The sequence below is a fragment of the Etheostoma cragini genome, chromosome 13 (genome assembly GCF_013103735.1).
Source record: "Etheostoma cragini isolate CJK2018 chromosome 13, CSU_Ecrag_1.0, whole genome shotgun sequence".
Classification (NCBI taxonomy): domain Eukaryota; kingdom Metazoa; phylum Chordata; class Actinopteri; order Perciformes; family Percidae; genus Etheostoma; species Etheostoma cragini.
In genome coordinates this window covers 1,383,022-1,398,530 of record NC_048419.1, presented here as the reverse complement: position 1 = coordinate 1,398,530, position 15,509 = coordinate 1,383,022, and the positions used below count along the sequence as shown (strand labels likewise).

The 15,509-nt window shown below is 43.3% G+C and overlaps 1 protein-coding gene across 3 annotated transcripts in view; it reads right to left on the bottom strand.

Moving 5' to 3' along the window:
* srrm3 (serine/arginine repetitive matrix 3) overlaps positions 1-15,509 on the bottom strand; it is a 73,018-nt gene that overhangs the window by 13,047 nt on the left and 44,462 nt on the right. For 2 of the 3 annotated variants that reach the window (XM_034889723.1, XM_034889722.1), the window contains exons 3-9: positions 11,539-11,640; positions 5,479-5,580; positions 4,938-5,018; positions 4,360-4,428; positions 1,441-1,476; positions 1,176-1,226; positions 202-309 (exon numbers count right to left, since the gene is read on the bottom strand). In XM_034889723.1, coding sequence (XP_034745614.1) covers positions 202-309; positions 1,176-1,226; positions 1,441-1,476; positions 4,360-4,428; positions 4,938-5,018; positions 5,479-5,580; positions 11,539-11,640 — 549 coding nt within the window. The remainder of the gene's footprint in view (positions 1-201; positions 310-1,175; positions 1,227-1,440; positions 1,477-4,359; positions 4,429-4,937; positions 5,019-5,478; positions 5,581-11,538; positions 11,641-15,509) is intronic. The other variant, XM_034889725.1, reaches the window with a different exon arrangement.

The following is a 15,509-nucleotide window of genomic DNA, read 5'->3' as shown; positions in this document are numbered from 1 at the left end:
CAAAGTAATGGTCCCTTTACAAAAAAGTCCAATGATGTTTAACAAAACAGAATAAGAAAAGATTTCCACTAGAATCAGAGAAACAACACTCCAGCAGAGAAAAATGATGTAGATGAGAAACCCGGGCGCCAGTGCATGTGTGTGTGTGTGTGTGTGTGTGTGTGTGTGTGTGTGTGTGTGTGTGTGTGTGTAGGAGCCTACCTGGCAGGAGATTTTGAGGTGCTCCGAGCGGACGACAGGGAAGCACTCCGGGAGCTACAGCAGCTGCCTTGACGCTGTGAACTCCTACTCGGGGTCTCACCAGGGGACCTGATGGAAGACCAGCAACGGACCAACACACACACACCACACACATGCATACATGTACATACATGAAGCCATGTGTATGCACGCGTACATCACAGGGACACACATGCAACAGCGAGCTCAGTAGTCAATCTCGTGATCCATAAAACTATTTCAATACATATTCTAATCAAGACACGGTGCAATGTGTCGCATGGCAATTGTGTAGAACTTAGATGATGCTCAGGAGATGTACCCCGCGCTCATCAGTCATTAACATTCTCCGAGAGTCTGAGCCTGAGATAATGGGTGTAAAATAGCAATATAAATTTATAAGAGACTGAACGTGATTCCAACTGGACTGAGACTAATGTTCACTGTTTGTTTCACTGTGCAGAGAGGACAAATTGTGCTTACTTTTTACCCAATGCATACTGCATATTAGTGGGGGGGGAATCGATACAACATAGTATCGGAATATTTTCAGTGGCAATACTGTATCATTGCACAGACGCTAAGTATCAGTCTTTTTTATGTATGTGTTGGTCAGTTTATCAACTTTATAATCCCATTTTGCAGCAATACAATCAAAGTTTGAAGAACAGAGAACTTTATCTTTCTAGATAAAACAGTGTGTTGTTGACACATTTTTTTTTAAGTTGGAAGGAAAGGTAATAAACACAAATATATTGCAGAATATCTGTTATATACTGTGTATATGTTTAAAATTGCAATATGTAGTGATAGAAGTATCGTGAGAATATTGTATTGTGGGGGAAATCCCGCACCTACTGTCCATGCACAGTGAAACAGTTAAACTGAGACTTGTAGGTTTTTCAGCTCAACATTCCCATGTAATTGGCATTAGAGCGATTCTCTGTGCCTCTCACCTCTTTTTCTGTTTGTTCTTGTCTTTGTGTTTGTTCTTTGGGCTGCCCGATCTGAAACAAATTTCACACGTAAGACAGTGTACTTAAAATCACGAAAAACACACATTCACACCCTTTTGTAGAAAGGAAACTCAGCGTACCACTCACCCATATGGATTGCATTGTCTTTTTAACAATCAGTAGGCAGAAATGACAATAACACACACCTTACACATGTTATGTGTGTTATATATATGTATTGCTTTTCTTCTTGTTCCATACACACCTGTATCTCCTCTTTTTCCTGGAGCCAGATGCAGATCTATAAAGATAAAAGCACCACACAATCATCTTAATGATTGATGAACTGAATAATTGATATACAGTATGCTACAACTGTGCACCAGGGTCCTGTTCCATAAGCAGCTTTACTAAGTAAATTAAGAGTAATCTGATTAAGGTTTCAAGATTGACCATTTTAAACAAAAAAATGATATTTTTACATCCAATATGCCTCAACGTATAAATGAAAACTGCATTTTTTTAAATTACAAACACACACACAGAGACACAAAGCAGTGAAAGGCTAAAGCTCCAAAATCACAAGCATACTTTGGTCACGGAATATGAACATGTTCAAGTTACTGTGAACAGCACGAGGATCATGGATTTTCATGTGCCGGATTCTGAATCGAATATTTCAGCATGTATTTCAACACTTTTAAGGATGTGCACAAAACCAGTTTGAATCCCCTCCTTATGTGCAGAGATGTCCACTGGGAGCTGTCACATCAGACTTTACCAGGGGGTATTCTGCAGGTTGGGAAGGTCACGCTAATTGTGCATTAGTGCTGGCTGCAGAAGACGCTGCTCACTGCAATAAAACACGACTAATAAACGGAGAAACACTTTCCTCTGACCACACATTCAGAGTACGGTAACAAGGGGAAGGCCGGACCCTCCTCAGTCCTCAGCGCTCGACTGACACCTCACCTCCAAATCCTTTCACCCTGATTGCAGTTTCCATGGTGATTAGTCAGACTGGTTTGTGAGATGTGTGCTGCTATTCCTTCCTGAAGAGCAATCTATCCCCCCTGCTGTTTTACACACCGCCAGTACAGCATGCAGTGAAGTGAGAGGCAGTGGCAGCACAAAGCGCGTTGATTCCCTGAAAGGGACTAATAAAGCTGTCCCAGTAATGTATGTGGCTGCTGTGTGTTTCAGAGCTGTGACCCCAGTAGCAGCCTGTGTTTCCCAACTCAAGGGAGTCCACCAGGGACTGCTGTATATGAGAGGAGAACTCATTATTGTTCTCTTCGCTCACACACTCCGCCCACGGCTAAACCCCTCACCTCACCTTTAAATACAAGAACACAGCAGTAAAAACATGTGGGACAGGTATTTTATCCAAATGGAATCAAGCCCTAATCTTTTAGGGTGAGGTGTATATAGAGCTCTACAGTGACCGCCCACTTCTTTAAAGGCTGTGATCCCGGAAGTGTTTTTCCACGTTCATATGTCATATATCTCCCTTGATCCCATTAAATGCTTATATAAAGTATGTTAAGCCTGTTTAAACATGCCTTTAGACTTTATACTTTAATATCCTTCTAAGTTGATCTCATTCCTCACTATTTTCTCTTTACTGAACAGCTGAATCTCACTGACATTTTACAGTAAAGGTAAAAGTATTTGAAATGTTATGATCTTATTCTGCTGTCATTGTAGGCTCTACGGTATCTCGTCCAGGACCCCTGGAAAACGAGATGGTACATCTCAAGGGGTCATCCTTATGTAAGAATTTCAAATTTCAAGAAACCAAGCCCACCAGCTGCCAGATGGTCGTAAACCATTAAACATTTAAATTTGGTGCGCTCCCAAAAAGCTCAGTTGGTAGAGCGGGGGCTCATATATAAAGGTCCACCCCTCAACGCAGCGGGCCAGGGTTTGACTGCAACTTGTGGCCCTATGCTGCATGTCACCCCCAAGCAAAAAAAAACATTTTCATTTCACAACCTCGTAGCTCGCGTTTTGATTGTTATGGCAACGATCAGAATCCTTCTGGAGAAAATAAACAGGATTTCTACTTTGGGAACCACACTGTTGAGCTCTATTGCAAACAAGCAGGGGTATGAACGTTTAGCTCCTGCTAACGTGCACCTTAAAAAACGGAAATAAGCATCAAGGGAGGATGGCTACTCTCTCGGGAGGAACCCTGCTTCCTGCCTCATCGATCCGTTATTCCGGAGGGGTGGGCATGAGGAAGGGGGGGGGGGCGGGGGGGACTGGGTATGCGTGGATGGATGAGATGTGGCAAACAGGAGCGGGGCAGTGCAGCGATGCTAAGCAAGTTGCTGAGAGGCTCATTTTTCTTGTGCTGTGTGCCCCAGACAGGGGGGGGGGGGGGGTTATTAGAGCAACTTATTTACCCCGTGCTCCCACAAAAGTCACGCACACACGGAGAGGAAGTGGACGAGGAGAGCACTCCTCATGATATCCCAAGGCATCGCACAACGGTTCGGATGGTGAGCTATTGCTTTGTTCCCTCCTTCTTTCCCTTTATCCATTCTTTCTTCCTTTCTTTTTATTTTGTCTCCCTTCCTTCCAGTCTGCTCTTCCTTGAATCATGTCTTTACTCATTTATTTCTTCCCTTCCTTTTTCTTCTTCCCTTGGCCCCTTTCATTTTTCATTGACTTTCTTCCTGTCTGTTGTTTTCTTTCATTCTTCCTTTTTATTTCAGCTTGTCTGTCTTTCTTTTTATTTTTTATCTTGTCTTTGGAATAGTACAGAATGCCTTTCTGTCCTTCCTCCTTTTCTCTTTGTATTTTTTAGTCTTTCCTTTTTATTTTTCATCGTCTTTCTTTGTATCTTTATTTCTTTCCATCTTTCAGTCTTTCCTTCTGCCTTTTCTTTTTCTCGGTGTCTTTTCATTTTTGTTTTCTTTCTATCTTTTAGTCTTTTCTCCTTCCCTTTATTTAACTTCCTATCTTTTTTCCTTTCCTTTCCTTCTTCCTTTTTTGTGTCGTTTTGTCTTTCTGTCCATTTTCCTTTTCATCCGGACCTCTTTCTTTGTCTCCTTTGTTCCACATCCATGTGTGTGAATGTGACTGTTGATAAACCCTAAAAAGCCAGTTTCTTCCATGTGATGACTTGTCACTGATGACACACACTCTCACACACACAGTATGTACTGTACACACTCACCGGTCTCGCTTGTGTTTCTTCCCACTCTTTTTCTTCTTCTCTCTGTGAGTGGGTGAGGAGCTGCCAAACCTTTTGGTGAGGAGAAGGGAAGAAGTTGCATGGCATGAAATCCGCCTCTGATTGCTGCTAACTGGCTCTTTACTCCCCATCGGGTTCCATTACACCGTATTACACCTCAGAGGGGATCATTGTCAGCAAAGGTGACGTCCAATAGCAGCTCAGCTGATCTTTTTCACTCTTTCTCTTTGTCCCCAACTCTATTCTTCCCTCTGCCTCTCTTTTTTGATTCTTTCTTCTCTTTACTATGTGACATTTTCTCTCTCTCAGTAATTCTATTTCTTTGGTTGACTTTTTCAAATGAAAATGGAAGATGAGTCTATTCTTTGCTAATGTCTCCCTACAATTCTTATCCCCGTCTCAACAATTGCCGTATCTGATGGCTCGTTAGCTATATTCACACCAAAGTAATTGGAATTCCATCTCATGAAACGACAGCGTGATTATTCTGTCAACGAGGCAGGAAAAAAGAAAAAGGAGAAAAATCAAACCACTTCATAAGTGGGAGCCGCTTCACTCACCGACTCCTTCGGCGGCCAGATTTCTTCTTCTTCCTTTTCTTTGGACGAGGGGATGGAGAGCTGCTTGATTTCCTCTTCACTCTGAATTGGCCACAGAAGGAGAGAACAAGAGATTATAGCCTATTACTGCTGCGCAAGCCAATAAGAGTCTATTTTCTCATTTCCCCAATCCTTTCTGCCACACCATGCAATATATCACACAATGGAAACAGGAAAACACTTTGAGGAAATGACAATGTAGTTTGTGAAGTAACACATTCAGAAAGCCCAATCTAAATGATCATAATGATCTAAATTATGGTTTCCAAACATGAATAATAGGAGGTGCATGCTACTACTGGGTGGTGGGAGTGTTGTTTGAGGATTTGAAGAGCTTTTTTTACTTTCACGTTTACGGCTATTACCAAAGGAAACACCCAGAGGCCATGTTAAAGGAAATAATAGGTGGCTGATTTGAGAAGTCCACTAAGAACCACTTCAGAAGTCAGAGCTGGTCAACACAACACCATTATACCGTGTGTGTGTTTAAATGTTGTTTTACCGATTGTCACTGTGGTAATGGTGGTCATAGTCTCCGTCTTCATAGCCAACCAAGTCAGTGTTCTCTTCGTACCCGTCAGGCTGGTAATGCAGGTGGTTGACCCTAAAAACACAAAAGTCAAGGATCATAAATGGGGAGAGTGTGTGAGAAGAGAAGCAACTGTGGTAAATTGCAAGCCCTTGCCCATACTAAGTGGGACATTTTACAGTCTTAAATCACCTTGTTAGTACTCTCTGGTGGACAAACGATGTAACAGAGACACTGTTTCTAAATTATTTCAAACCAATTATTAGTTGCTTATTGCCTGATACCACCAATGTGCAATAGCTGGATATTGGATGTTACATCTGCCAGACGGATTTATTGGTCTACTAGCTCTAATGATAACATTTGCAAATCACAAATTCTGACCAGATGATGGTGCTAGATGACAAATCAAAGGATCACCAATTTTATTATAATTCATCATGAGGGGAAAAGGAGTGTCTCTACCAAATATCATGTTAATCCATCCTAGTTGTTGATACATTTTACTCAGAACCACAACTGTGAAGCTGCTGCTAGTGCTACAGAAGTCAGTGGGAGTCATTCTCAGGGGACCAGGAATGTCTGTAGACAATTTCATGGATATCCATTAAATGGTTGCTGAGATATTTCGGTCTGGAACAAAGTGGTGGACCACACTTGCTCTCCCTAGAGCTCTGCTGCAGTCTAATGAATGTACCTAGCATGTATCTTCACATCTGGCACCTAACTTGGGTGCAAAAAAAAAGCAAAAAAGCAAAAAGACAAGTATTTAAAAAATGTGATTCTCACACACTAAACCTTTTTGTCCCTGTAGTTGTATACCTTCCCATTTGTTCCATTCACACACAGACACACACACACACACTCACAGTATATAAAGACAGATGGCAGCAGCCTCCTCCCTAATCCTCCCTGCCCTTCTACTCCCTTCTCTCTTATGTGGCCTGCTCTGATCCTGCAGATCTGACCTTGCAGGTTCCATGTGGGCTAAAGAAATATAAAAACACACCACACTGATTATTTTTCCAGTCCAATCTCTCTGACCTCACGTCCCAGTGTTGTTACAAACCCAGCCGGCTCTGGGCTTCCTGGTACTTATAATACTGAGATGTAGCACATGTAGAGGTTATTTTGATTAGAGTGATGACAGAGACGTAACTTCCATAACTAACCATGCAGCCTCAATTAGTAGGATAGAGATGAGAACAGGCAGGAGTAATGAGATGGAGAGGCTGAAGCAACACACGGGAAAAAAGTGACAACGCAAAGGATAGTGCACCTCTGGTAAGGAGATCAAACACACGTGGGGCACACTTAAGATCAAGAGAGGAGGGCTAGTGTAGAGAAGAGGCAACAAAGCCCTTAATTGGCCGAGCACCACTGGTTCCAGCAGGGATACCAAGCCCCAGCAAAATAACCTCACTTCACAATGACAGCGTAGGAGTTCCTCACTAACATCTCTTTACATTGTATCTTTGTAGCCCAGCTACTGAAAATAGAGGGGCTGCGGAGTTACTGGTGGACTCTCTTTGCCCTGGTTATTACAGACTGAAGACACTACTCAGGGCTTAAAATACCGCAAACTCCTCTTTTTTAATTTTTTTACAGTCTATACTTATTGGAAAAAAAGTTCTAGAATTAAAAATGATATTAAATGACGCCATGCTCTAATATGCTGGAGACATCTGTCAAGCCTGGTGGTCATCAACAGATTAGTGAGGGTGCCCTGGTGAGGAAAGAAGCTCCCTAACTCAGCCACTGTCCCTGAGACCTGGCAGTGATGGACTATGGCCATGACCTCCTCAGGGCTGCGGCACAAAGTGCAGCTCATTTACACCCTTACTCAGACAGCTGATATATTAGCTGATATTAGATATATCTTTTATTGCCGCACAGGTTCAAAGTTTGTTATTCTGGGAGGAGGTAGGTGGAGGTGAGATTGGTTACTCCCCAGTATGAGGGTGGTGACAAACTGAGCTGATCAATTTTGTGATCGTGGAGAACAACGATCGAACAGTGGATCCAATTCTGTGTGCTAATGAAGAAATGTCGGTTTTAGGCGATTTATCAGATATTGAATAGTTATGTAAAGCCCAGGGTCAGCTTCCACATCGATCCTGCTCGGTTGGGGCGGTCTCGCTGTGTAAGACTGAATGGCCCTCAGATGCTTTACACACTGCATTCCTTTCTTCCACCCTGTGTTCACATCCATTCTGCAGGAAATCAATGTGGGACATCGGTAAACAGAGTTATGAGCTAGCTCATCCATGCTTACTGCTGGCTGTTTACTGCTAGTGTGCACGAGTATTAAGCTACAGCCGGGGGGCCTAGGCTGTCAATATTAATAGTCCCTGAGGAAAAGATGGCATCTGAATAAAAAACCTCCCAGCTGAGCAAAGTCAAACACGCTGAAGGCTGTAGTATATTTGAGGTTGTGATGAAGCCTCCCATCATTTAGTAAATGTAGAAACTAACTACTGTTTCTAGATCTATACAGAAATCCCTTTTTGCTTAAAGTTGCATAGCATCATCTTGGAGTTACTAAAACTGTCTTTATTCCTGCATGTCACATAAATGTGTTATGTCTTTTGAATTTCAATCACAGTGTTACATTTCAGTGCAGGTAATACTAACGGCTCTGTATGGCTGTAATTAGGCACACAATGACAATGGGAATATGCTGATGTTTGGCGAGTATTAGGTTTACTGTGTTCACTTTCATAATATAGCATGGTAAATGTAAATGTGTGCTAACATTTGCTAATTATTTAGCACTAAACACAAAGTAGGCTGCACCTGCAAACGGGGGTGTAGGACTGGGGGGGAAAAAGGGGTGTGAGTACCCAGGGCCCTCATGTGAGGAGGGCCCAAAAAGATGTGGATATGGGGAGGAGCCCATTGAAACTGCCTTTCTACAGGGCCCAGAATTGTCTGCCACGCCCGTGCCCGGGGCTAATGGGAATGCCATTAGGTGTGCAGGTGTTCAATCATAAAACTTAATAAAAATCGAAGTTAAAGGTTGTTACAATTCATCCTGAAGGAAACATGACTGTATGTACACACTTTGATGCAAAACAATCCTATAGTAGTGGAGAGATTTCACTCTGAACCAAAAACGTCAATCCTGTGTTGGCGCTGGAAGGAGATCAGGTGATCACCAAAGTCATTAGGCTTCATACTCTAGGAACACTGAATGCGTGTACAAAGGATCATGGTAATTACAGTAAATGGAAAGTTGTTAACCTCATGGCGGGGCAAGTCAGTGGGGTTCATCCTCTAAGGACCAGGAATGTAAAAACTTCCATGGCGATCCATCCAATAGTTGTTGTTGGACCAAAAGGATAGACCAACCGACCAACCAACAGACTGACACGGCCTTCCATAGAGCAAGCATTGTTAAGAAAACAAACCACTCAGTGACATCACTAACATATCCATGCATACTGTCAGCTAGAGGCCCTTGTTAACTGATGTGAGGGCCCCCTACCATGTCACCTAATAATGTGTGGGATTGTCTGTTTGTTTATTGCTGGTGGCAGTAATGATCAGGAGGCCTTTGGCACAGTTTTTCCCAGAGGTCACCCCATTGGTCAATTAAGGCTTATTTCCCATAATGCTTCAGACACAGGCACTACAAATGTAAAGTCACACAATGTTGTGCAGAGGGATGTGGATTAATTCAGAAAGAGGTCTATACTGTGTGTGTGTGTGTGTGTGTGTGTGTACAGTAAGGGTCTGGGGCAGTGTTGAGTGTGAGGATGATTGGGGTGGGGTGATAACAACCCTGCAAACTACAGCTTTCTTCTATTGTCCACATCAAGACCTTTCTGAAAGTGCCCTTTAGATTGGACTAATGTGAACAGCTAAACAAACATAGCGTGGTCAATAACGGCCTCCCTCAGCCTCCCTCCTCCTTTGAGCCTGGTCTGGGCTGATGTCAGACAGCGGCTGCAGTGCAGGGGAAGGAGGATCATTAGTCTAGTCTGTGAGACAGGACGCGTCAGCGCCATTACCAGTCATTAGTTCACAGACAGCGGGTCTCGTCGCTACCACCACATTGCCTCTCCCAATCGTTCACACTGCCATTATGATGGAGGGACTCAGGAGGGCCACCGCGCCCATATCCTCTGGTTCCCATGTTTCTGATGGCTGAGACAGTGGCGTTTGTGAGGGTGCGAGTGTCTGTCTGTGATCTAGACGGAGACTACGCACGCAGTCATTTATTTCGGTTCCTATATTTCCATCTATCCTTGTCTCACATGACATACTCTCCCATGCCATCTCGCGCTCAAAGCTATACAGCCAGGCTTAACGCTAAACAGACTGACATTTTAACAATTATTATGCCAATCTTCACCTCATTGGCTTCCAGCAGAGTTTAGAACAGACTTGCTAATGATTATTTGCAAAGCTTCGGGGTTTAACCCTTTCCTGTGTATTCAGAGAGAGACATTCTCAGTCAAAAGGCAAGGAATTAAAATGTATTGCACTTTTGCTATTCAGGTCCATATTCCATTGAACTTAACGCCTGAAGACATTATTGGACTATTACTCATAACCTCTTCTGTAAATCCATCTCTGCTTGCATTTGATATTTATGGCTGTCTAGTTTTATTAGATTCATTTGCTATAATTAATTTAGCGTCAATGATCCAAAACTCTTTGGGTTCCCTAATATATTAAATGAAGGAAGAAGAAAATGAACGACAAAAAGGAGGTGGGGTGTAGAACCGTGCATGGACACTTGGGCCCCCATCTTGTACCCGGTGGCTTTGCTATTTTAAGACTGACGCAGTTGTTAATTTCTCATCCTGCGCCCACGTGGTTTGAATAGCAAATGCACCTGCGCCCATCTTTGCACCCATGGGTGTGCTGGTCTTACAGGGAGGTGTGTTCACGTGCATTCATGGCCTCTTGCTTTCTTGAGGCAGCTGAACGTGATTGTGCCACTGACCAACAAAAACCTGGTCTAAAGTCAGTAATGCAGCATTTCATTGCTATTTTATGCATACACATGCAAAGATTAAGAATAAAAATATTTCTGTGCAAATCCGCCATCATTATAGCAATGTGCCAAGGCGCCTGGCTTTTAAAGGGAATGGGAGATGACCTCTGATTGGTTGATTGCATGTTACGCCCAAAACACACCTACGAATTAATGAAGAAACTAAGTACAACCCTTTAGAACCATGACCCTTTTCCTGGAGTCAAACTAGAAAAAGTGGATTTGGATGTGCCCTAAACGCACCTTCGCTTAAATATGACCCGAGGAATGTAAACGCATACAAACCTATTTGTATCTTAATATGCACCGATGATGTGCTCTAAATCTAGATTTTTGCAGTAATATTCACACCCTCTTCTTAACTGTCACCTGATGGAGATAATGTACCTTAAACCTAAAATCATCAGCACTCTTTACGACTGTATCTTTAATGTCCATCACAGATACGTCACGTCTTATGCCGTATAGAAATCATGCGCTCCAGATTCTGTCTTGTTCTGATGTATCAAAGTAATCCAGACTACTGCTAGTAGCCAAACCAGCAGGAGTTTTCTTGATGCTGATGTGACAGAATGTAAAGAAATGGGCAATAAGCTAAATACACGGACGTGTAGATTGTAGAGTTTTAATATTCAGAGATTTGACGTGGTTCATTCTTAATAATGTTTAATTTGGTTAGTTGTGCAGTTGTTAGTTTTTTATTTCATGATCCTCATGAAGCTTGGCACTTGACACTATTTTTCTTCTGAGCCTCCTCCTCTCACTGCATGCACAACCTTCAACTGCTGTTATTTGGACTCAGTTTAGGCATTCTTTTTATCATTTTTTGAAGGTGGGGTTGACAATACACATGATGTTAAACATTCGGTATGATAATATTAGCTGTCTGCTTACCGGTGAATGAGACAGAAAGTGAAACTGCTCTGAAGCAGCGATGCAGCAGTGCAGGGGCAAGGTGTTAGACGGAGCCCCAACGTGGCGCTGTAACATCCCCAACCCTGCCTTTAAACCAATACACAGTAACTTACACTGGCTGTGTGTGTGGACCCTCTCTGGTGATGACGCCCTCCTTGTCCATCAGCATTTGTCTGAATGTGCTCACTTTCTGCCGAATCTCGTCCTCTGTGTACCTAAGGATGGACACATAAAGACACAGCAGTTAGGAGAGGCACACACACACACACACACACACACACACACATACACAAACACACACATTCATAGAATATAATTAAGTGAATGATGAACATACTGCAAAATGAAGCAGCAACTTTTAATAACAGCACTGAATGCAGCAGGGCACAGGCGAGGCTAACTGTCATCTGTCATTAGTGGCAGATGCCTGTGTAGGAGCCATGTCAACCCCAGCTATCACACAGAGTCCAACACATGGCTACGACTGTCCTCCGGCTGTTTGAAAAATGACACCCAGCCTAATGATGTATATTCTGATGACTCTCTGTCAACCTCTCCCGCCCCCCGTGGGTTCCTTGTTCAGAACCGGGCTGCATGTCATGTTTTATTGTGTAAGCAAATAGCTGAGTTGAGATCAACTGTGGGGCAGTGTGAGGAGCTTTCAACAAGCTGCCAGTCAGAATACTGCACACTGCTGCAGCAGGAGAAGCAATTACTGTCTGTGTAACATTGTAGATGTGTATTCATATTTTCAAATTGAGAATATCTGGCTTTTTTCAGTTGTGGTGTGTCAGTGGTGCAGCCAGAGAGCATCAAAACTATCAGTTATACTTTCATTTCATTGTAATGTTATTTGCCGCAGTAGATGATGAATGAATCACAATCATATTCAATAATTCATGAATACAGCTTTGGGTTACATCCTCCCAGTGTGTTAATAACACAAGTATCAACCTCTGACAACAGGCCTGCCACAGTATGACTGTATCAGCTGACAGCTTTGCAATAGGGGACAGGAATAATTCTACCAGCATGTCTGAGCAGCCACAATTAAGTAGCTTCTGTCCTCTAGAGATGGACAGAGGGTGTGCATGTCTGTGAACCTAGTAGTAGTAGATTTATTTATTTGATTACGACAATGCACAGTAATCAACATTTCTGTAAATGCGCCAGTGTTTTAACTGCAGTCCTAGTTACCGAGCATGTATGTCTTTGTGGTGGGAAGAAACAGGTGCACCCGGAAGAAAACCACGCAAACACGGGGAAAACATGCAAACTTCTCAAAGGATGGCCCGGAACAACCTGGATTCAAACCCACAACCTTCTTGTGAGGCAGAGGTGCTAACCACTGAGCCCCCGCGCTGCCTTGACAATGCTTGGCCTCTGTAGAGCACTGAACACCAAGCTGGTCTCCTGGTGTATTCACACCTTCTCCTCACGCTCTGGCTGTGCTAACGGGATGTAATGAGCTACAGAGATCCATAAAGGGAGAGAAGAGGACTTAGGAGGGAGCGGGAAAGGGAGAAAATGAATAATGCTGTGAAAGTGTAGCCAGGAGCCAGAAATCACTGAAAGATTCAGTCATTTATAATATGCTGTAGTGTTCATATTAACAACAACAAGATCATGTGTGAGAGGTGCCTGGGTTTTACAGTCGCACTATGTTCAGAATGAAACCTCAGAACTTCTCTCTTTGAGTCTTAACACAAATATGTGCAATTTGCATCTTTGGTAAATGATAACGTCTGACATGTGTGCAATTACTAAAGCAGGGAGGAACTTCATTCCCTTAGTGCTGAAACACACACTCTTATTTGGCAATCATTGTACTTTGTCTCTCTTAAAAGAGCAGCTCAACATTTCAGGGAATATTTGCTATTTTGCTGAGAGGGATGAGAGGTAAAGATAATGTGCAAGGTGAAAGACACAGAAGGAGTGTAGATGGGCCCACTGATTTGGCCCACTTATCACCATGGTCAGCATTTGGAGCAGCACCATTGATTGTGACACACAGCTCATAGAGGTAATTGAAGTACTTTAAAACCCTTCGCTCCCCAATTGCTCCCCTCTGCTTAGAAATCATAGAAAAAAAACAGAACAATGATAGTTGTTTGTACAGCCATTGGTGCATTGCAAACAGGAAAAGCTAAAAGCCAATTTGGCATCCTTTTAACGGTGCCAGTTTGCCAAAACAATGTAAACAAATATAGGCTAAAATGCGTTGCAAGATATGGCTGAATGGCAAGGAAATAATTCCTGTTTATATTCAGTCTCAGGGAGCCCTGCAGACTTTCCTGTTAAAGCATTTAGATTTATCTTTAGTTGGAACTCAAGGACCTGACCCACACACAATGAAAAACAGCTCCAAACCAAAAGTACACAAAAGTATGTGAGTATGTGCTTTAGGCCATGCCGTTTATTTTTCTGTTCAATGGGTGATAACATCGGACATGTGAGCTCCACTTGCAATAAGGAAAGTGCAGAGGAACTGTCCATCATTCAGTGCTGGAACACAGACTCTAACTTGGCAACAGATCCTCTTAGTGGGGGCTCCTGCCAGGACCAAATCTATAAACTGGATTGTAAATTAGCTTGTGGCTCTATTCTGCATTGAGATGGCATTAGTCTGAGGAGTGTTTGCTGTTCTCAGATGAAACATAGCAGCCGGTACCATGTATTCTGAGTTTGGTGCTATCAGCGGATTGGAGGTACAGAGAATGAGATTAGGAGAAGTGCGATAGAGGGCTGAACTAGCTGGATGATGGCCCAACTGAGACAAGAAGCCAGCCGGTGTGACAGCACCATCAGGTCCTGCTGTACTTGCAATCTCTCAGCCCAGCAGCTGTCAACTCAGCACAATGCAGGACGCAAACACACACTTTATTTTCATGGCTTTCCATGCATGTTGCAAGAGCCGTCTCCCTACGTTAGTTGCTTCCCGACAAATCTACAGCAGTCCCTGGGTGCTCCAAGCTGTTTTTAGGGGGGGTGCGCAATAGGTAAAAGAGTGAGAATGCCCGGATAGGATACTGGCTGAGTGCACCCCTAGCCAAATACACGCTGTGGTTGTAAGGCTTTCTCCTTTACATTGGGCTGATGATGGGGTAAATGTTAGCGCCTACAGCTATCTCTGTTGACACTCCAGCTGAAGCAAAAAAGCGGTGTCAGAGCTTGTGAACCTAAAGCCTCTGTTGACGAGTGACCTACAGAATTTCTTCTCTCTGCTTCTCTCTCTGTCCTCCGTTGAATTGCTAGACTCTGAACCTCTGCACAGCTTCACAGCATGAAGCACAGCCAAGTTGGGTTCTTTTTGATGGGTCTAAATCACTAACCAAAGTCATAGAGTGTAGGTCCAGCAGTGGTGCTGCTTCAAATAGAGCCTGGGGTTTTAGAGGTATGAGCAGGGAAGATCCCCTACAGCACCTGGGAATGGCAGCAAGAACCTGGTCAATGGGGAGTCACCTACATAGATTAAAAGAAATCTATGGTCAAAAGAAGTCTGGGGATAAAAGACTCAAACTAGTTCTCATATTTTAGATCGCTCAACTTTGGAGTTGCATTAAAGATAAGTTAGGCAGGGGTCCGTAGTGAGCTCTTAATCAATCTGTGTAAATGGCCACATATCGGATGTTTGTCAGCTGCTATTATAGGATGAGCACACTGCAACTACACATCTGTCTTCTGCACATTTAATTAGCACTTAATGCAGCTGTAAAGGTAGCTGCTTTCAGCTTAATACGCCATCTGTTCTGCCCTGAGCGGTCACTCTCAGCAAGGCTGGGTAACGTTGAATTCATATTGAAATTAATGTTAAACTGAGCAAACTGTGTGTTTTCATGTGTGTGTGTGTTTGTGTGTATGAGGTGGGACTCTTCAGAAGCCAAAGTGGAGCCAAATGAAAGCCATTTAGGCCAGACCCAGTGCCTACAGCATGCAGAGTCCCAGTGATTTGGGTGGAGAGAGACAGAGGACATCGATCAGAGCGAGGGGCCCCCCGCCATCTCAGCCGTGAAAAATGACCACGATTAAAGAACTTGATTGGAGTAATTAGAAAGCTCCGGGTACCCACAGATCCCCCCCCCCC